The 22,853-nt window shown below is 37.3% G+C and overlaps 1 protein-coding gene across 1 annotated transcript in view; it reads left to right on the forward strand.

Moving 5' to 3' along the window:
- Positions 1-22,853, forward strand: part of SLC2A13 (solute carrier family 2 member 13) — a 273,437-nt gene that overhangs the window by 39,292 nt on the left and 211,292 nt on the right. Inside the window, exon 2 of the mRNA XM_054591245.1 lies at positions 5,047-5,206. Coding sequence (XP_054447220.1) covers positions 5,047-5,206 — 160 coding nt within the window. The remainder of the gene's footprint in view (positions 1-5,046; positions 5,207-22,853) is intronic.

Raw genomic sequence — 22,853 nt, forward strand, 5'->3', positions numbered from 1 at the left:
CTTGCTGGTTACTTCTGCTCAGTTTCTTCAGAAGTACCTTAAATTTTGCAATTTTTCTGGACTCAGTTGTAGGTATTCTTCTCATACCCCATTTTTGTAAGCTCTCCTCCATTTCCATGGTTTCAGTTATGGGCACTAGTCACACAGAACCATGTTTTGAGCTCCAGATGCTTGTATAACCCCCAAACCCTCCGTAGCCCAGTCTCAGTTTGGACTTGCATTATAGTCCAGCAACTAAAAGCAATTGAAAAAAATACTAGTCTTGTGTCTTGAATGATATAATAGTGTGTAGGTTATAACTCAACAGTATTTCTTTTTTTTTAATCCTCTCCTGAGGACATGCTTATTGATTTTTAGAGAGTGGATGGTGGGGTGGGGAGAGAAACATTGATGTGAGAGACAGACATTAATCGGTTGCCTCTTATATGCGTCCCTACCAGGGATGGAACCCGTAACAGAGGCATGTGCCCTGACCAGGAATTGAACCTGTGACCTTTTGGTTTATGGATGACACTCCAACCAACTGAGCCGCACTGGCCAGGGGCAGCAATATTTCTTAAAATCTGTTACCTCTCACAGTCCCCCAGTCCAGCCTCAGTCAATCCCTTTGTTATAGGCTCCCAGTTTTTCCCATTTCTGACCCTGAGCCTTGTACTCGCAACACTCCAGTCTTTTTTTCCTTTGAACTTTTCCCCACAAACCAGATCTTTGCCCCATGTTTTCTTCTCCATCTCTTTCCTCTTGTTTATCATGATAACAGTTCAAGAACTAGGCTAACAAAGACCAAATTTTCCTTAAGGATGAAGGAGATGTTGGTTATTTTGGCATAGAGTCTTGAGAAGAGAGGGAGGCTGGGAATATTCACATGTAAATAATCTTTATTCCTAGCATACTTAGAGACTGGGCCACTTGCTGTCTACTTGTATATTTCACAGGGGACCTCTTTCTCGACCAGCCTAAAACTTGACCTGGTTATGATCCAACGAAACTTGCTTCTCCTCCACTGTCCCTTATCTTTGTACAAAGTACCCATCAAGCTCTTAGTGGCTTACTTTGGGCATCTGAACATCACCCTTGAATTCTGCGTCTCTTCATCCTTCACATTCCATCCATTTTCTCTTTAGCCTAAATACAAAATATGTAATTCTAGAATCACTCCTTTTTACTCCATTTCCAGTGCTGTCACTGTACTCGTTACTCCCCTGCAATCAATTTCCTCTACTCCAAACAAAATGATCCTTTAAAACATGAATCTGGTTGTGACTTTACCTCCTTTACATTATGCAAAGTCTTCTTAGTACCAAACCCTTAATATAGCTTCTGCAATTCTGCATCGTATGGTTGGTCTCTGCCCACGTCTCCAGAAATAGTCCCCCTCAACAGGATGCTTTTCTTCCTGCCTTAAGGCCGTTGTCTAAACTGGTCTGACTGTCTAAAGCCTCCCTCACCCTCTACTCCCACCTAGCTCTTAGCTTACTCATTCACCTGATCTTGGCTTACCTATAACCTTATCCAAGGCTTTTCTGATTCCTCCTCCAATCTTTTGCCATTGGCTCATTTCCCTCACACTTCCTCTTTGGTAAGACCCATCACACTTGGAATGCAATTACTTGTTCAAACACATTTTTCTCAGCAGACTCTCAGGACATGAGGCATGTCTTTTTGCTATTCTAACACTCCATCCCCAGTGCTTAGCACAGTGCCCCGCTCAGATCAGTGTTCAGTGGACGCTTGCTGATAAATGGATGCGGCTTCCATGACTTGTGCCCTCTAAGCCTTTCCCATCTCATTTCTACATATATTCCGCCTCACACTTTCTCCATGCTCTTTGAGACAATCCCGTGTCATTTCATATTTTTGTAAGCTCTTGCTCTTTTCTGCAGAATTGTCTGCCCGCCTTTCCTAGCTATCACCCCGTCATTGTCAGCGTGCAGCACTGCCAGCGTCAGAAGGGGATGCAGTGTGCACAGCTGTGCTGTGACCCTTATCATGTTATTCTCAAATTTTTTTGGCGGCATGTTTTTTGAGTACGGTTTCTGTGTTGCCCCCTCATTATTTTGGTAATCCCAGGATCTAATAGGTCAAGCTGAATCAAAAAAGTTGGAATGCATCCTACCTAGTGATATAATAATAAATAATAATAATAACAACAGAAGTACTGCTGATGTTACTGACTGCTTTCTTTATGCTGGGCATAATTTTTAGTGCTCTATTCTATTAATTCATTGAATTTTCCCCACTTCTGTGGAAGAGTTACTTTGATTCTTTCTATTATATAGATGAAGAATGGATGACCCAGAAAGGTGAAGTAACTTGTCCAGACCTAACCAGCTGGTACGTGGCAAGGCTGGAATTTAAACCCACTGGTTCCAGAGCCTGCCCTCATCTGTGGTGGTCCGTCAGTACTAGGAGTGTCTAACCTCCTGGCATCTTTGGGCCACACTGGAAGAAAAAGTGTGGTCTTGGGCCACATATTAAATACACAAACACTAACGAAAACTGATGAGAAAAAGAAAAGTTTTAAGTAAGTTTATGATTTTGTGTTGGGCCTCATTGCCATCCTGGGCCGCACGTGGCCTATGGGCTGCGGGTTGGACACCTTTGGTACCAGTCTCACTGCCTCTTTCAAATTCTGGTTCTTCCACTTACTCATTGTGAGACCCGAGGTAAAGTCCTTTTCAGCAAAAAGGGAATAATTATATGTCCTTTAAAGGAATGTTCTGAAGATTAGATAAAATAGTTTATGTGGAGCAATCTAATCAAATGTACTAAGTCAATGTACTTAACAAAAATTAAGTCAATGGGAGCACCTATGAGACAGAATCTTTTGAGGTTCTTTCCTACTCTAAACCCAGCAAGACTGTCTTTTTATAGTGCTTCAATCTTTTGCCTCTGTCATTATCCGTTACTTCTCAGTATAGTGGTGTTTATCTTTAAATGTCAACCTTCGTAAGGGCCTGGGGGCAACTCTGCATTTTCTGTCTAGTAAACTCTCTGAGCTTTGTGACAAACACATGTTGCCTAAAGCCACAGTCCAGATTTCTGCAGTCCCATCTGTGGGCTAGATGGCTGAGTAAAGATCTCTGGCTAAAGAGAGCAACTGAACTCTTGTTTACAGCCAGACCAAAGAAGAAAAAGAAATCCAAACAATCAGTTACTGCTGTCTGATTTTTTAAAGTTTAATCAAGAAAGAACTAAAAAATAGTGTCAACATTTGCTGCAAATATTTCTTCTTTCCAAGTTAGATGAAGGCCATTTTAGGGTGATCTGTACTATTAAATGAATTAGCAGTCAGAAGGAAATTTTTAGCTCTTTGTAAAGACAAAACTATACTTTGTTTATTAACACATGCTCACTATGAAACTCATAAAATCATAAGGTACTTTTCATATTATCATGCAGGGGCAGTAAATGACCGAGTGTGTGGTTCTCAGACTTACTGGTCTGACTTGTGTACAAACCTTGTAACTACTTACCAGTAATTATGCAATAATACAGTGACTGTTCCAGAAGCAAACATATATTGCTTAAATGAATCCTGTCTTTCTCTGCATTTATTTATTTTCTTTGCTCAAAGATAGAACAAAACAAAATTAAAAAATAGGTGAAATTGGAGATGTGTCGAAGAGTGAGTTTATTTCACAGAATAAATATGAAGTCTGAAACACTTGGTATCGGTGGGCCTCTCCGATGGCCTACACAGGGAGGGATGTAAGACACAGCTGTGTGATTTGTAGTGCCAGGGAACAAACACACACCAGTTATTGGAAGTACAACTATTGCAGTTACAGAGACTGAAGAGAAATGCCTCTTGTCCAGAACGTGGTAAATAGCACCTTCAGTGAGCCCTTGCCCGGGACACACAGCAGCAGATTTCTGACTGCTGCTGCTTTCAATATAGGCTACTTTTTGGCACCATGCAGATCAATTTGTTCAAAGCCATTGGAGATGGATCTGTTATGCAACCCACTGGTGTTCTGGTTTAATATGGGGATTGATTTATAATACCTACAGATAGCAAAGGCTAAATATTTTTTTGTTAATCCTGCTTAGTTTTATTTATTTATAGTTATTTTTTTTTTTACGGAACTGTTTGTGTATGGATTAGCTGCTAGTTTTAGGTTAAAAGTGGGAAGTGCCACTGGGAAGTGAGCTAGGTATGGCCTGCGAGGCCAAGATTTTCTTTCAGAAATAATTTTGGATTGGCTCAATAGCACTGTGGTTTTACAAATACATGGTGAGCATCAGGGTCACCTGGAGGGTTGTTAAGACAGGTTTATTTCTCGACTCCACAGTTTTCTATTGAAGTCTGGGTGGGTGAGATGAGGACATAAATGATTCTAGTGATCAATGAAGTTTGAGGACTACTGCCATAGATTATGCTGCATTGATTTTAGATAGAAATACACCTTGATCATAAAACTATCTATTTCATGATTAAGATCATCTGTTTTTTGAAAACTAAATTTTCACAGTATTGTTTATTGTGACCTATTTCTGAAATGTACATCTAGATGATTGAATAAAGTGATTTAATGTATGGATTTCTTATTGGTAAACCGATAAAGAGTTTTGGTGTGTCTGCTAGAAATGATGACTTTGATATTTAATATGTATTCTGGGCTAAATTCTCACCATTGTCTGATTACATTTCCATATTGACTAAAAATATTTCAGTACTATCTAGAGCACATCTTCCTATTTTTAGTCCTCAAAAAATTATAAAGTGTACTTATGTGCATTCTAAAGTTATCTGAGATCTTTAGAGGTATTTCATTTACAGGCTTTCAAGTAATAATATGAAAAATAATGCTCAGAGATTGGTATCTCGCATGCATCTTTACCTATCTACAGTAGTCACTAGTTAGAAAAACGATCTTTAAATCTGCGGTAAACCTTTGTTTAGAGTGGAACACCAAGCAAGAGTGAGTGAGTGAGCGTGTGTGTGTGTGTGTGTGTGTGTGTGTCTTAGTCTAGCATTAACATTTCTAACAACAGCGATTGAGAGTAAATGTCTTAGGTTTACTTCTCGTTGTTTCTCTGCAGGCATTGCTTCTATGACAGTGCCAGTGTACATCGCCGAGGTCTCACCCCCCAATTTAAGAGGCCGACTAGTCACCGTTAATACCCTCTTCATCACAGGAGGGCAGTTCTTTGCAAGCGTTGTTGATGGAGCCTTCAGTTATCTCCAGAAGGATGGATGGAGGTCTGTAAATAGTTCTTCCATTTACTTTTCAAATGAATCACGATTTTAGGGGATTAGAGAAAATTGAGATGTGATACTGAAACTATAACCGGGTATTTTGAATCATTATAGCTAATTTAGAAGTGGGTAGCATTTAGCAAAATTGAAAGTGAACAAGAAGTTGATACTTATTTTAATGATAGACAAGGTACCTACCATTAAAAATTGATATTTACAGGTTTGTTTTTTTTTTTTTTTTTAGCATTTAGGTGACATTTCTCATATTGTGAATAATCTTTTGCAATATTTGTTTAAAAATGAATGCAGCAATAAATACGCAGGGAGTTCTTGAATTGTATCAGTAATTAACAAGCTGTTTATGAACTGCAGATAAAACTAACATCCTCTGAATTTTGGGGGCTACATTGTGATCTGAATGAAAGAAAACCCAGCCTTTAAAGTTTTAGCTATACTGTATAAAAAAGTAATGATACATATAGATTTAAATCACACAAATTAGCTTGGCCAGTGTGGCTCATTGGTTGGGCATCATCCCGCAAACTGAAAGGTCACCCATTCGATTCCTGGTCAAGGGCAGTGCTTGGGTTGCAGGTTCAGTCCCTGGTCTACTGCCAGGGTGCGTATGGAAGGAAGCTAATCAGTGCTTCTCTCTGACTTCAGTGTTTCTCTCACTTTCTCCCTCCTTTCCCATCTCTCTAAAATAATAAAAAGCAGAAATTATCTCTTGATTACTGCTTGGTTGATTTTGAATCAAAAGAGATGAGAAAAATGTTTTTAAACTGCTTTAAAATTTTTTCATACTGAATATTGTAAAAACAAACTAATCTTGTGTTAAAGCTTAAAGAGTGTAGGCTCTAAATTTTGATACAGTATTCAAAACAACAAATTCGTGTAAGTATTCTGGGGAGATTTTATTAAAAGGCATGACAGGCTACACAGTGTTCTCTTAACTTGTTTTCTTGCCATCATTTATTACAACAAATGTTTATTGAGCATCTATTCTATAGGTCCTGGGAATAATATATTGAACAAGACAATTCTAGTACTTATTTCCATGGTGATTACAGTTTTCGAAGTTAATTCTTAACAGCCTAAGGAAAAGGATTCAGTGCAATGTGGATGTAGGGAATTAAAAATCTGTGTAAGCAGCACAATAAATCATGTGGCTTAGGATGAGCCATCAAAGACTTAGACTGAAGTTTTATTAAAAGTCATGTGAGAGAACTCATTGAAGCCAATTAGGGCCTACATTTGTCAGGACCAACAAAAAGCTCTGTCTGCCTATGTTGCTAAACTGCTTTTTACCTTTCTCTACCAAAGTGAGAGATTCCTGGAAAAAAATAAGAGGAAGAAATTTCTTTTCCCTCCCCACTCTCTAAGTGAACAGAGAGAGGGAGATAACTGTTATGAGTATAACCTGATATTTTGAGTTTTTCTTGGAAGCTCAGTGGAAGTCATTTATCTTTCAATCCTGCATGTCTTTAAGATCTAAATCATCTATTTACATTTGATTAAAAATTTATTACTGTAACTAATATAGATATGTATATAATTTTATTAAAATCTGTTTTCAAATGGAAATCTAAAGGGCATAAGCCATGTTTTTGAGTTGAGTATAGCAATTTAGATATTTTTTTCCTCAGTACTGACTAGGAAACAGAAAGATCATACAGTAGTGAAAGTAACTGATGAATGTGGTGTTCTCGCTAGCAGTGGAGGTCTCAGGACACGTTATTAGAACACTTTTCAGGGGCAAGGTGACATGGTTATAGACAGACCTGGATTCAAATCTCTTTTCTTCCACTCATTAGCTACAAACTGTGGACAAGGTACTTAGCTTCCCTGAGCTTCACTTTGTCACTGTAAAAAACGGGATGAAAAATACTTATTTGTAAGATTATTGTGGGATCTAAATTAATTATTGTATCTGAAGTACTCAGCCCAGTGCTTGGTACATGGCAAATGCTCAATAAATGATGAATCACAATATTACTTACTCTCCTGATGAATGAATAAAGGATGAGTGCTACTATAGGAAAGTTGTAAGGGACAATGAAGGAAAACATACTATGGCTTCTGTTTTCTTTATAAGTAAAGATGGATATTTACCGAGAGAGAAAAAAAGGTAAATGGTTATAGCTGTTGCAGAAAGTATAAAAAGGAAAAACCTAGAGACAGAAACGATTTTTCAAATAACCATGGGGTTCCAACTGAAGTTGGAGCCATATGATTTTCAGTAAAGCCAAATAGTATACCTGTGTGAATTTTTTCCACAATACTGGAGGACTCAGGGATGAAACAATAAAATAAGTGGATGGGCGAACTAACTCGGGCTGGTATTCAGGTCAGTGCATTAACATACCAGGTCACTTGAACACACTTTTGTTTGTACAAATACACGTTAACTTATGCATACATGCAAACGCATTTTCTTTTTTTACAGGTGAATATTTTGTGTTATTCTCTTTCATTATTTAACATTTTTTGCAGTATGCTTCCCTCATCTGACTCCTGGCCTCATAGGAGTGTGGTTACAAGCAAATAAAATTAAAATGATACCTTAGCATCAACTTCAGAATTTTTAGCAATTATATTAATAATAAATAATAATAACTATTGATAACATTTACATTACTGATCAGATTAAGACATACAGACGGTCAAACTTATTAATCAGAAAAATTTCTTAGATTTTGTTGTTGTTGAAGGACTAACTCACCTTTAGTGCAAATGGATCAAAGCTTCTATTCTCTTATTGTTTGGATGTCATAAAAATAAATTGTTTTCTGCCAAACTGGAAGATTAGTTTTCTCAGGGGAAAAAAAAGAAGAATTGCCAGTAGAAGATTGAAAAAAGTTGGTATTTTTAGGTACCTCAGTGTTATATTCTATGCTGGGAAGAATATCATCTGGTTTCATGAGGAAAGGGGAATAAAAATTTTGAAGATGTCATTAAAGATTACATTTTTTAAAACCTTACAGAGACAATTCACATACCATTCAATTCACCCATTTAAATATACAATTCAGTGCCTTTTAGTATATTCGCAGAGCTATATAGTTATCACCATTATCAAATTTAAAACATTTTCATTACTCAAAAAAGAAAGTTTGCCCCCTTGGGCTGCCTCCCAGCTCCTCCCAGCTCTGGACAACCATTAATCAACTTTTTGTCTCCATAGATTTGCCTATTCTGGATATTTCATATATCAATATATGTGGTCCTTTGTGACTGGTTTCTTTTTTTAGCATATTTTCAGGGTTCATCCATGATATAGCATGCATCAGTATTTTCATTTCTTATTGAGAAATGAGATATATATATCTATATATATACACACACATATATAGATATATAGATATATATATATACACACACACACCCACATTTTATTTATTCTTTCCTCAGTTGATGGACATACAGGTTTCCACTTTTTGTCTTATTATAGATAGTGTGGCTAGAATATTTGTATTCCGTTTGCATGGTAGATGTATATTTTCAGTTTTCTTCAGTATATACCTAGGAGTGGAATTGTTAGGTCATATGGTAACTACGTTTAACCTTTTGAGGAAATGCCAGACTGTCCTTCAAAGAGGCTATACTATTTTATATCTCCACTTAGCAATGTATGAGAATTCAGGTTTTTCCACATCCTACTAAACACTTATTATCTGTCTTTTTTGACTATAGTCATCTTGGTATTAAGTGGCATCTTGTTATGGTTTTGATTTTCCATTTCCCTGATGACTAACAATGTTGACGGAGATTTTATTTTTATGTACTATTTTATAGTGCTTATAAAGATGACCGAAGCAGTTTGGTAGTTAATAATGATACAGAGTTTTATCACTGGTCGCCCATTTCTTTGCTAATATTTTTAAATCTTATTGAATGTAGTGAAGTTTACTCACTACATCTCAAGCGAGCAGAGGCTTTCTGTGTTTATTGCTGAGGTAAAGCGTGGCATGTAGCAGACCCTCAATAAATACATATAATAAAATGATTTTAGCAGCCACCACAGTGACCTAAAACACTTATGTGAGCATGTCACTGCTAAAATGCTTGAAAACCTCCCCATTTCCTACAGGGGGTGGCGGGGATGGGGGGGAAACAGTTAAGCTCTTTATCATGGCTTGTAGTGTATCCCATTATCCAATGCATACCTGCTTTTCAAGTTTTTTGTAACTCTAGCTTTTCGTTGTCTTCCTCCCTTCTATACTTTCTATACTAGTTGTATATTGCCTTCTCATGTGTCTGGGGTTTTATCCCTCCCTTTGGTTCATTTTATCTGTAATATCTTCCTACCCTGTCCTGGTTTACTGGTCCAACTGCTGTTCTTTCTTTAAATCTGCTTATGTCTTGTGAAGCTGTCTTTGTTCATGTACCTAGCTTCGATTTTATACTTACCATATTATTTTAAACTAATTACCTCAGAACCTAGTTTGTCCTTCTTTCTCAAACAGACCTGGTTTTAAAATGAGTATTCCTGTATTTGTAATTGCATAAAACATAATGTGATTTATATGAATAAGAATTGTACATCTATAGAGGGTCTAAATTCTAATCTTTCATGTTAATTTTTTTACTCATTTTCAGATTTAATTTTTTTATAGGTTTTATTTACTTATTTTTACAGAGAAGGGGAGGGAGGGAGAAAGACAGGGGGAGAAACATTGCTGTGCGAGAGGTACGTCGATCGGTTGCTCTCACAACCCAGGCATGTGCCCTGACTGGGAATCAAACCGGAGACCTTTTGGTTTGCAGGCCAGCACTCAATCCACTGAGCCACACCAGCCAGGCAGATTTAATTTTTTTTAAAACTAGAGTTATTTTATTCTACCTCACTAGCCTATGCACAACCATTTGTGAATAGTATTTGAGTGTACTAGATATTTTTGATGCTTTTTTTTTTTTTTTGTACTAAAGAAGTAAATTTTGAAATAAGGGTTGAATGAGAAACACAAAGTATTAGTGCTAGCAACATCTACCTCAGAGTTTTCTGGAATATCTTCCAGTTAATTCATGGATAACGTGAACTGGTGCTGAGCCTTGAAGAAATGGCGGGACTTGTGTAGAGAGGTAAAAATGGGCGCAGGGTGTAAGCCAGGGGACCGCAGGATCAGGAGGCTTGAAGGTGAAGTGATTTACTTGATAGATGGCAGCCAGATTCTGAAGGTTGTGAATTCTAGGTTAGATCTTTTATCTAAAGGCAAAAGAAAGCTGTTATTTTTTGAGCAGGCATGAAGTAATATACATCAAAGATTAATAATGACAGTAATGCTCAGAATATATTGGAACTCTTGGTTCTTGGATGGATTCAGAGAACCTATTTATGAGGTTGCTGCCAGAATACAGGTGGGATGCAGTGTAGTGTTACTATTGGAGACACATGTTAGTATGGAAATAATTCCGTTATCCAGAAATTTTTTTCAGACATTTGCTGTATACTACTGTCGTGTTTGCTACTAGAAAAAAGATCAATAAGAAATGTTCCTGTTCTCAAGGATCTCCCTTTCTGAAGGATATACTTTTCATCAGCATACTAATTAAATGATCGATAGTGTTAAATGATGTGAGATTTACGGGGAGGGTGGGAGGCAGGGAGCAAATAACTTAGCTTCACAATGGAAAGATATTTGAGCTGAGTCTTTCATGCATAAAAGAGCTTTGGCATGGGGAGAGGGACATTCTAGGTGAAATGGAATTTTCAGAAGCCACGATTGGGCAGTAGTGCGAAGTTCAGAGCAGCTGGGTGGAGCGCTGCGATTACCATCTGAGATTTGGAGGGTGAGGTGGAAAGGCTAGTAGTCTTCAATGGCTATGAATAGAACTTTAAATCCGTTGCATTCTTTCTAACAATGTATTGAGTTTGTGTATTGCAATTCGCAGAAAATAGTTTTTAAAATAAGCAATAGTACTTTGGGATGAAAAAATTATGACCGTCCTTCCCGTATAATATTTCACAGTTTTAAAAATCTTGTCAATAAGATGCTTTTTGGTAGTGATATTTCTAAACAAATCTATGCTGGGAAAGTGTTCCAGTAATTTAGTGCTAATAGATTAGTGGTGTTTGGCTCTAGACAAAATATGGACTATGAAGCAATTTTTGTCTTAAAAATTTAACTGTGCAGTGGCCATTTTAAGAAAAATGGGTTTGGATTTGGTTAGCCGCCTGTTTACAAGTAAATACATTAATTCTGAATTTTTTATAATTTTGTTATTGACAAATTGACAGAATTATTGACAGAATTAAAACAGGATGGCTTATCATAAAGATATAGCATAGTGGGAGGAATAGAGTTAAGACTTGCTTTCACAGCACATGAATTAATTTAAGCTCTAATATCCTCATGTAGCTGATGCTTCAGTAATTGTACAGTGTTACTGTTAGGATCAAATGAGTTAATGGCTGTGAACAAACATACAGACTCTTAAATGATACTATGTATTATTTGCTGTTATCTCTAGAGAGTTTTAGGTTGACTCTATATCTTGCATCTACATCTGGCAACAAAAATTGCTCTCACGTTCAATTATCTGGATTTTCCAGGTAAAAAGTGAATACAGTTTACTGATGAGAGTGGTTCGTTGTAAGAATTACCTTTCCCTGAGGACAACCATTATAAACCATGGACAGAATATAAGAAACTTTGTAAGGCACTGGAGAGGTCCGGCTCCAAGGGTGGACTGGGACTGAAGGGAATTTGATCCTTGAAGTGAATGGTTCATGGTGAGGTCTACATTAATGGCTTTATCCCTGGGGGGTGTCCCTCAATCCATGAGGCTGGGTAGCTAGAACTTAAGCAGAAAACTACAGTTTTACTTACTTGTGGTGTCAGTGGCTACAGTTTGTGGTCGCCAAGAGCAGTTGGAATTCAAAGGGGGTAAATCCAGGAAAAGAATGATCCATAGAGACGGAAGCCTCAAAATCTGAATATTAATTCACCAGAAGTGTTTTTCTGACTCCTTTACTATGAATATACAGGAGGGATTTCATGGAGTCGGCAGAAGGTAAGCTAGAAGATGGTAAAAGCTGAGAGAGATGTTATTTCCTGCCTGTAGGAGGAGTGACATTTTTGGACTTTGAAACCTTCCAGGTTAGAGAGGGCAGCAGCTGGAGCTTTCCAGTAAGACCCCAGAAAGGACCATGCTTTAGGAGTAAAGACCTTGTCTCATGACCAGGGATTTTCCTTGAGACCAATTCAAAAGTGAGAGTTACATTTGCCAAGTCTAAAACCAAGCCTTTGCAAATTTAAGGTGCCTGATAGGACGGTGTCAACATTCTTCAGAAGAAGAGAAGAAAATCTAGTCTCTATACTTTATCATCCACAAAACACAGAACACACACAAAAATGTATTAGACAATGTGAATAAAAAAAGTGAATCATAATTAATTGATTGTCACTATAGACAGTCTGCATTTTATGGTGATGCAGATTGCAGATGTTGGAATTAGAAAAGGACTTAAAAACAGCTACTATAAATGTATTTAAGGACTTAATGGAAATGAGTCATCTAAAGTAACCAGATGGAGAATCTCAGCAGAAAAATGTATATATATGTACACACACACACACATCTAATACTGAAAGTACAATATCTGGATCAGAATGTAAAACTGAAAAAATTCACTGGATAGGCATAAAAGCAAATTGAAGATGACAGAATACGTGATCTCGAAACTCAAAGATAGACCCATAGACATCACCTATTCTGAAAGAGAAAATAATAAGTTGGAAAAGAACAAGTCTCAGTGGCCTAGGGTACAACATTGAATTATTTTATATACACCTAATTAGTACTAAGTAGTCTAATATGCATGTGATTGAAGTTCAAGGATGAGAGAGAATGGGGCAAAGAAAATGATAAGAAATGATGGCAGAAAATTTTCCAAATTTGGTGAATGTGTTAAATACTGATTCAGGAACCATAGGGAATCCCAAGTAGGATAAATACAAAGACAGACATATCCAGGCATATCATAATCAGGTGGAAACAAAATATACAGGGGAAATGAGGATCCAAGAGAAAAAAAGCATATTACATGAAGGGGAGCAACTATACTAGTGATGGCGGAACCTGCATTAGAAACAGTTGCAGGTCATGAGACAGTGGGATGTTATCTTCAAAGAAAAAAATGTTAACCCAATGGAAAGCTGCAGCGAACATGAGAGTGTGTATCTCATCTTTTGGAGTTAGTGTTTTTCAGATAATTTCTGAGAAGGGGAATTGCTAGATCAATTTACATTTCCTCCCACAGTGTATAATGGTTTCCTTTTCTCTCTCCACACCCTTGCCAACACTTGTTATTTCTAATCTTCTTGATAACAGCCATTCTAACAGGACTGAGCTGATATCTCACTGTGGTTTTGATTGCATCCCTGACAAGTGGCGATGTTGAGCGTCTGGAAAAGATTAATAAAATTGATAAACTGATTATGACTGATTAAATTGAATAAGAAAAAAGACAAAGCATAAATTATTAATATTAGGAATAAGAGAGAGTACATCATTTCTGTGAACTTACAAGGATAATGAAGGAATGCTTTGAACAAGGTCGTGCCCATAAATTCAACAACTTAGATGGAAAGGGCGTATTGGCGTGAAAATTGGAATTTAGCAAAAACTGACAAAATACAAAATTGAATATCTGTATATCCCTCTATTTTTTAAACAAATTGAATCATTATTGGTAATTAACTGTCTACAAAACAAACTTCAGGCACAGGTGATTGTGCTGGTGAAATCTATAAAGCATTTATGGAAGAAATAACTCCAAGTTTAAACAAAAGCTTTAAAAAAATGGAGGTGGAAGGAATATTTCCCAGGTTAGTACATGAGGCCAATATAACTCTAATTATTGTGGCCTAAGTTGTTAAAGAAAAGAAAATTCTAGACAGTGTCTTAAAAGTATCCTTAACAAAACAGTAGTAAAATTGATCCCAGCGAAGTGTAAAAGGATAATCAATCATGATCAGGTCTGTCTTTTTCTTTCCTTTCCCCTTTTTTATTTTTTTTTGAAAGGTTGATTTAGCATAAGAAATTAATTCATGCAAGCCACCATTTTGAATCTTTTAAAGGAGGAAAACCTGTGTAATCATCTCAATACATGCAGAGGAAACATCTCACAGACTCACATTCATTTATGGCAAAGCCTTTCAGTGAAGTAGAAGAGCACTTTCTCAGCTCAGTAAGGACATGTTCAAAAAAACCTGCAACTTTGTTTTCAGTGGTGAAAGCCTGGATGCTTTCCTTTATGATCAGCTGCAACACAGAGATGTCCACTGTCACCACTTACATTCATTCAGTTGGACAAGTGATCCTAAAATTTTTATGGAAAGGCAAAGAACCTAGAATTGCCGAAACTACAATATCTTAAAGCACATAGTTGGAGGACTCACTGTCTTATTAACTGGAGTTACAGTAAAGCCAATGTAATTAAGACAGTCTGGTAAGGTTAGATAGATGAATTAGCGAAATAGAAGGAAGAACAACATAGATAAATCTTTAAAAATATTATGGTTGAAAGAAGGTAGAAACAAGAGTAGAATCTTCATGGTTCTGTATGAAATTCTTTCGCATGCAAAATAAGCTGTGAGGACAAAAATTTGGCCTTTGCTTGTCTATGGCAGTGAGGATTCACTGGAAAGGGGGTTGTAAAGGAATTTTCTGACATCATAGAAATGCTCTCTTGATTGGGATCTCTTCATTTTAATGTATACAAATTTTACCTAAAAAAATGTTCATCTGAACTTTGTTGGCTCCCTGCATTATATTTCTTTTCTGCATCATAATAAATAATCTGTTGTTTCTGCCATGATACTTTTTCTAATAGCTTTTGTTGAAATAACTTTCTCCTTACTCCTACAGTATGCCTAAATCCTGGTCATAGCAATTAAACAATCCTGTTTTATTTGATTACGAGAGTCTAAGCTCCTTGAAGCAAAGGATGACTGCTGATCATCATTGTATCTCTATAATCCTTAGCGGAGAGCTTTGCATATGGAAGATTCTCAGAATTGGAAAAAAGAGGATAATTGTGTAGATATGGTTATGTGAGCATTATTTTCACCATTAGTACTAAGAATAATGTGCAAGTCAAATGCATTTGGCCATGTTATTTAAAACTCTCTGCCTAGTATCTGTGCAAAATGCGTTTAGTTTGTTGCAGTAGTATCACATCTTATTCTGTCAAAGCAAGTATACCTGCTTTTTCTACAATACTATAATCTCAATATTCTTAATAGCCTTGGCTATATCACCTACCTTATATAGTGGTATCAACTTAATTTTGAGGGTTTTCTCCCTAGCTACATAGATCATTAATAATTTTCTTATGTTTACATATTTGGCAGTGAGATTTTTTTCTTTACAAGTTATACGAATATTCACTGGGTAACATAAAAATTGCTCATTTGCTGATCATACAGCGCCTGCTTTTTACTTGAAAAATTTCAACTGTGACATATTGATTTCTTTTTTTTCTCATGTACCTCCAGCTGTGGTCTCATGTTTGCTCTCTGGCTGCCATCAGATTATCTATCAGGTGTGTCAGTCGTCAGTGGCGATGTGTATGTGCCCCTTGATGGCAGAGAGAAACTGGTTTACCAGCCTGGGGTCCCAGTTTGGCAGTGCTTTCTTATTTTAATTTCTTACCTGTAGCAAGTGGCTAAATTCAGTGTTGTTATTTTTCATACAAATCTTTTGCATTAAGTAGAAAAATATTACATAAGTCATAATTTATGTTTGGTAAATATCTTGTAATTGATATATAATAATGACCATATCTTTTTAGGATTCAAGAATAGAGATCTTTCAGTAAATGTGTCAGTCATGTGGTTATTAAGTATGAGAGAAGTATATGAAGAAAATTCAAAATCCATAGGAACGTTGAACAGTGAAGTCAGGTACCTCTAAATATAGGGCTGAAGGAACAGATATGAAGTTCTCAGATATGGTTTGTAGGGTTTGGATTATGCCTTTGTTTTTTAAAGATTTTATTTATTTTTAGAGAGGGAGAAAGAGAGGGAGACATCCATGTGTGTGTTTGCATTTCGTGCACCCCCTGCTGGGCACCTGGCCAGCAACCCAGGCATGTGCCCTACACTGGGAATCGAACTGGCGACCATTTGGTTCCCAGGCCAATGCTTAATCCACTGAGCCACACCAGCTAGGTCACATTATACCTTTCTAAGGGGAAAATGTTTCACTATCCTAAATGGGACATTATGATAAATATCATTGGAAAGCTCCAGCTTAGGGAGATGTTTTTGGACTGAAACAACATGACTCTATCTCTGGTTAAGTTTATTCATGATGCTTAATGATTGGCTTAGAAAGAAGCTCAGAAAGAACACAAGAAATTTATCCTTAGTTTTCCAAACAAACACAGTAAATCTTCATTAGGGAACCAATTCTAACTGGAGAACTTTTTATTTTCAATGAATTGTTTCTGGCGGGGGAAAAGGTTTAGAGTTTATTTATTTTATAGTTATAAGTAAAATGATGCCAGTTGGAAACTGTAGAATTATAAAGAATAAAGCATAGCATCTTTTTTAGAAAAAATTTTTAATTTTTATTTTTGATTTTAGAGAGAGAGGAGAGGAGGGCAAAAGAGAAGAGAAACACTGATTGGCTGTTTTCCAAAGGCACACCGACTAGAGACTGAACCTGCAACCTAGGCTTGTACACTGACCAGGAATCGAACTACCTTTCAGTTTGCAGGATGATGCCCAGCCAAATGAACCACACCAGCTGGGGCAAGCATAGCATCTTAATATTAATGCTGTTCCTCTAGCTTGTTTGAGCTATTCAGAATGGGAAAACGTGGACATGATATGTAGATCAGTAACAAATAGATATAAACAGAATGCTAGTTAGAAGACAGAGAATGGGAATAAAACTATTAGAATTACAAACACAATTTTATTACTTGATTGTTTTTTTTTTCAGTTTTTTCTTTTCTTGTGTATCTCCAGCCGTGGTTTCAATATTAGAGAGTATTGCTAAAAACCACCCTCCCTGTACTCCGGATAAAGTTCTGGAGGTTGTCACTGAGCTATCATAGTGTTTCAAAAATACCAAGATTCTCTGTGACTAGAAAAATACAAGGTGGAGATTTAGTTTGAAAATGTATACTTTTTGCAGCATGAGGTTGGGAGATAAGTAAGAAAATGGTTATTGAACTGGACCTTAATCCTCCTCTGGCCTCTTCAGAGGATAATTGGCTAAATGACTACAGTGTCCAAAAAACCTTTACTGTACTTTTTAGAGTGAAAAGCGTCTTTCCTTTGTAGAATTCAGTGCCTCAAGAGCTATGAAAACAGGCCCTGGTCGGTGTGGCCCAGTTGAAACGTCATCCTGCAGCCGAGGGGTTGCAGGTTTGATTCCCGGTTGGGGCACATACCTGGATTGTGGGTTGGGTCTCCGGTCTGGGTGTGTAGGGGCAGTAGCCTGTCGATGTTTCTCACATCAATGTTTGTCTCTCTCCATTCCCCTCTCTCTAAAAGCAATGAATAAGAAATGTCTTTGAGGATAAATACAAATTTTTAAAAAGGGCTATAAAAACAATTGCATACAGTTTTATATGTTGTTATATTACATATTGTAATACATTTCCCTTAGCTAAGATAGTTTTTCCTGTTATCGCTTGACTTACAATTAAAACCATAAATCATATAGCTCTTCTATTGTAAGGCATTGGCAAATTTCATTTGGGAATTTAAGGAAGAAAAAGCATGAAGGGGAGAAAAGAAATAAACTGGATGTAGATGCAGAATATAATTCCTTCTGCACAATTTCTTCTGGAAGGGGAGGGGTTTGGGGAGCCCTATATGAGGCAGAGATTGAAAAATGAAGTATAGAGAAAAACAACTTTAGATCTATCATGTTATGTAGTATAAAATACTTTTAAAAGATCAAATTTCAAGTCAGATTTTTTTGCTTCTAGTCATCTTTTCAACTGTCTACTTCGTTGTTACCTATATTTTTCCTCCATGAAAGTTATCTATGTACGTTAAAGACAAAATAAAAATTGAGTTGGGCAGTGTTCAAAGCAAGCAGCACTCATTTACCCTCAAAAGTGAGATTCTTTTAACTAATCAGCTATTTTCATAGTAACACACTGATGTCAAGAGAATAGTAAGATATTCCATTTGCCCCTAGCGGGTTTATACGGGTTAAATCCAGCGTGCTCTTCCCCCGGCCGGGGGTGCTGCTGTGTCAGGAGCCATGCTCTGTACGAAGGGAGCCACTGCACCCCGCTGGCCCCTCCGCCCGTTACTCTCCAGTGCTCCGCTGCACTTAGCAGAGGTCAGTGAACAGTGCAACTTCCGAAAGGGTCCTTGAAAGTCTTCAGACACGAGATTGAGGTCAGTTAATGCCCCCTTGTATGAATGCTGCAGAATTAACTACTCATGAAACATTGATTTTAACTTGACTTAAAATAAACATTTGTTACAGGCGCCATCCTGCCCAGATTTTAACCCTAGTTCCACTGCATGCTAGGTCTCTCTCTTTTTTGTAGCCTATTTGTCTTTAAACAGGGGGAATAATCACAGTACCCACCTCACAAGGTTGTTATGAAGATAAATGAGTTAAGGTATCTTAAGCCCTTTGAACAGTGTGTGGCACAGAAAACTAATGCTATATATTAGCTATTATTGTTGCTGTTATTGAGGTTAAATGATTACATGTCCCAGATGAATTCGTACAATCAAGTAGATTTTCATGTATTTGGAACAGAATCATCACCCTTGTGCAACTACTAGAGAATAAGAAATGTGTTTATTGTGTTAAATCAGTGGGCCATGTTATCAGAAAATGACATTATCCATTCAGGGAAGGGAACTGCAAAATTCTGTCTAAAATGGCCACTTTTTAGAGGACACTTGCCTTTGGCTTTGTAGGTGACAGCATAGGACTCCTTTAAAGCAAGAATGATGGTGACTCTTCAGTCCAGGGGAGGACCAGTCTGGTTTCGGGTCCCATACCTGGACCTCAGCAGCAGCCGGTCTGCCGGCCACCGTGGGGAGGGCTGGCAGCCATGGGTGCAGAATTTTTGATTCAGAGAACTTCAGTTCTTGGCGCTGGGAAGAAGGCTTAATCTGAGGTGGAATAGCTGGGCTGGTCTCCATTGTTGATAGCTGTTCCGACCACACCATTTGAAAGCATTACTCACCATTAGAGGACCTGTCCTTCCTTTTCTGGTAGGCAGGTGCTAGTTCTGCTAGCTGGAGCAGAAAATAGCTTATTCATTAATATCAGTTAAAAAGTTTAAAAGGTACTTTTCAGTGAATGATCATGATGCCCGAGAATATTCAAAAGATTTTTAGAACTCATGAAAGGTTGGTATTTTTACTAGAGCCAGCCTGCTATCCCTTCCTGTCAGCTTGGTGCTGCCTCCGAGGGAGGCACAAGGCTCTTGCCCACAGTGGGAACTATGGGTGCTTATTGTTCACTTTCACCCGCTGGGTGTTTGAAACACTTAGATCTGTGGCTCTCAGTCCTGAGTGCACACTAGCACCACCTGGGAGCTTTTAATGAAATGGAATTCCCTGGGACTGGAGCCCAGACCAATTAATCAAAATTCCTAGTTGGGTAGAGCCTGGACACTGTAAAAGCCCCCTGGGTGGTTCTCCTATGAAGTCAGGGTTTGGAGCCCTTGATTTAACTCATGTAATGAGATCCCCCATTATTACTGATGATAATGATATCAGTAGGGGGCTACTTGTTTGGTGATTGACTGCCCTAGTTTATCAGTATACTTTTTGTCATATCAGTATACTCATTATCATTTGTCTGGTTCTTGATTTCCTTGGATGTAGGGGACTGCTGGTGAGTCCTTAATACTGCCTTAACTAAGCCTATAGAGTTCCTGTTGTTTTAGTTGCATGATAAAAATACTCATCAGTGCTCCAGCAAAGCGACCTCCAATTTACCTGCACTCTGCACATCATCAGAGGAATAGCTTTTTTCCTCAAGAAAGAAATTGGTTAATGCTACCTACTGAAGGTTTGGGTGGATGATCCAGCCAAGGTCAACAAATTGCATTGGATTGGTTAAGGGTGGAGGGAGTCAGGGAGGTGAAACACTTCTTGCTGAGCATCTTCTCTGTTTTAGGTACCAGCTGAATGATTTTGCCTAATTATCCCAGCTGTTGTATGAGATAGACACCGTCACCTGTGGGTTACAATGTTAAGTAACTTGACCAGGGTTTTGTGGCTGGTGTGCCCAGAAGTGTGACCCAGGTCTGTTCCTCTGCTCGCTCCGTCATAAACCACAGCTCTCGCACGCTCACCACCCCCCCACCTCCCCACCCCCACACCCCAGGCCAACTTAAATATTTGGTCTCTACAGAACCAGGGAAATTAATTCCTATCAAAATACCTTCTTTTTTTTAATGCCTATAGGAATGTATTTATTGTGTTTGAAATGATATATCAGGTGCCCTATCAAAATATCTTTATCATGAAAGATAATTAAAATAGAGTGAAAACAAGTTCCTTTGTTTTACTTCTAGAAGAGAAACATTAGGATGTAAATGTGTAAGACATGTTTTATCTTGGGTAGTCTCTGGAATCCAGCTTTACTATCCCCATCCTAGCATCAGGGCATTGAATTGTAAATTTCAGACCTAGACTCTTGGTACTTAACAGATTTCAAATGCTGAAGAGCTAAAGTGTTCTGTACTCTGTAGTTCACTTAGAACACACAGACTAGCCAATATGTATATTTGCATGTTTCTTTATTCTTTGTCTTTTCCCTTTTATTTTTTCTTTTAGTTTTTAAAACTATCATGTTTAGGATTAAATAGTGGATAGTACAGTGTGGAGTATTATGTGAGCATCTTTAAGCCTGAAAATGACTCAGTTTCTATATTTATTTCAGGTGCTCCTTTAAAGTATTCTGTGCAGCTCTTTAATCTTAACTTATCACTAAAGGGTGTTTGGAGAACAGAAGGAAAGATCATGAAAGGGGTAGAGAAAGGAAACTTAAAGGCTTTCATATTTAGACTTTTAAAATTTATTTCCTAATCCACTCTACCTTTCTATTGCTTTTCTTTTAAATAATTGGCAATAGTTGCCAATAAAAGTATGTATAACTTTTTCTTTAATAGAGTACAACCAAAAAGAAGTTTCATTCATCTACAGCAGCGATTTTCAACCTTTTTCATTTCCTGGCACACGTAAACTAATCACTAAAATTCTTCAGCACACCAAAAAAATATATTTTTTGCCAGTCTGACAAAAAATATGTATAATTTTTATTAATTCACACTGATGGCTATTTTTTGTTGTTGTTGTTGTTTTCATTGTTTATTTGACAATCTAAAGGAAGTCAGTAGTCCTGATTAGTCAGGTGTTGCATGTTTTAAAAATTCTTGTGGCACATCAGTTGGAAATTGCTTATGTACAGCAATAAAATCTACATTTAAGTTACAGATTTGGTTATATAAGTTAACATTTAAGGGGAAGAGACCGGAAATATGCATTTCTTTGAGCTGATCTCTCTAGCTCTCATCTGAAGATTATTATAAAGCCTTCTTTAGATGAGTCACCTTCATAAGGGAAGGTCTAGCTGTATTTAGAATAACAAATAGTTTCATTGGAATTACTGTGCAAGTAAGTTGGCCAGTCTAAATGGTCCAGAAGAGTTGCTGCATAAGATATTGTGAGTGTGAAGCATAGTTATTTTCTGTTTAATACAGAAAATTGAGATATATAACTGCTTTTGTATCATTTCATAAAATATTAACTAAGTTCTTACTGTGTTCGGTATACAGTTTATTAGGGGCTGTGTGGAAAACAAAGTTAAATATGCAATCCAGTGTAGATAACTATGCAATCCACAGGTAGATAACTTATCACAATATAGGGTTCAGTGATAGAAGCCGAGGTTAAAAGTCTGTGCTCTGTGGGTGAGCAGAGGAAGACGTGATTCAGTATTATCACAGCCCATGGCTTAAGATAGAAAACACTTCTAATAAGATTTCTGTTAATAGCAGAGGCCAAGTGATTCATTTAGTCAGTCATTCATAAATGCTTCGTTTATTTTATAAATCTTAGTTAATTTCTCTGTTTCCATATGTAGTTTAAGGAACTATTTAGAATAGGAGTTATTCCTAACATCCATGTGACAGTTGTATTTCCCACCCCTGCTTTTTATGAATTAAAATGAAATTGCTTAAAATTAGGGATTAAAATTATGGACTCTTTCACAAGATATATATCTGGAGTCTTCAAGGCTGCTATGCTTTGGGTTTAACATAGCTTAAAAGTCAAAATAGCTTTGAAAAGTGTATTGAGTCAGGTGGCTTTGCACCAGTTTATTAATACCTATGGGCATGCTTGATATGTAAGTAGAATTGGCCTTCTGAACTCTACTGTCATGAATCTATCATGGAACATACTCAGGGAACTTGGATCAACAGAAAACAACTAGACTTCCAGTGAAGATGGTGGCATAGGCAGACATGGCTTGCCTCTTCACATAACCACATCCAAATTACAACTGAAATATAGAACAACCAATACTCAGAATTGTCAGAAATCGAGTTGAATAGAAGTCTGACAACTACGGAATTTAAGAAACCACATCCATCCAGACTAGTAAGAGGAGAGCAGACGAGGAACAGGCTGGTCCCACA

Source organism: Pteronotus mesoamericanus, unplaced genomic scaffold (assembly GCF_021234165.1).
Source record: "Pteronotus mesoamericanus isolate MK-2021 breed Mesoamerican mustached bat unplaced genomic scaffold, CSHL_Meso_final scaffold_21, whole genome shotgun sequence".
Taxonomy (NCBI): domain Eukaryota; kingdom Metazoa; phylum Chordata; class Mammalia; order Chiroptera; family Mormoopidae; genus Pteronotus; species Pteronotus mesoamericanus.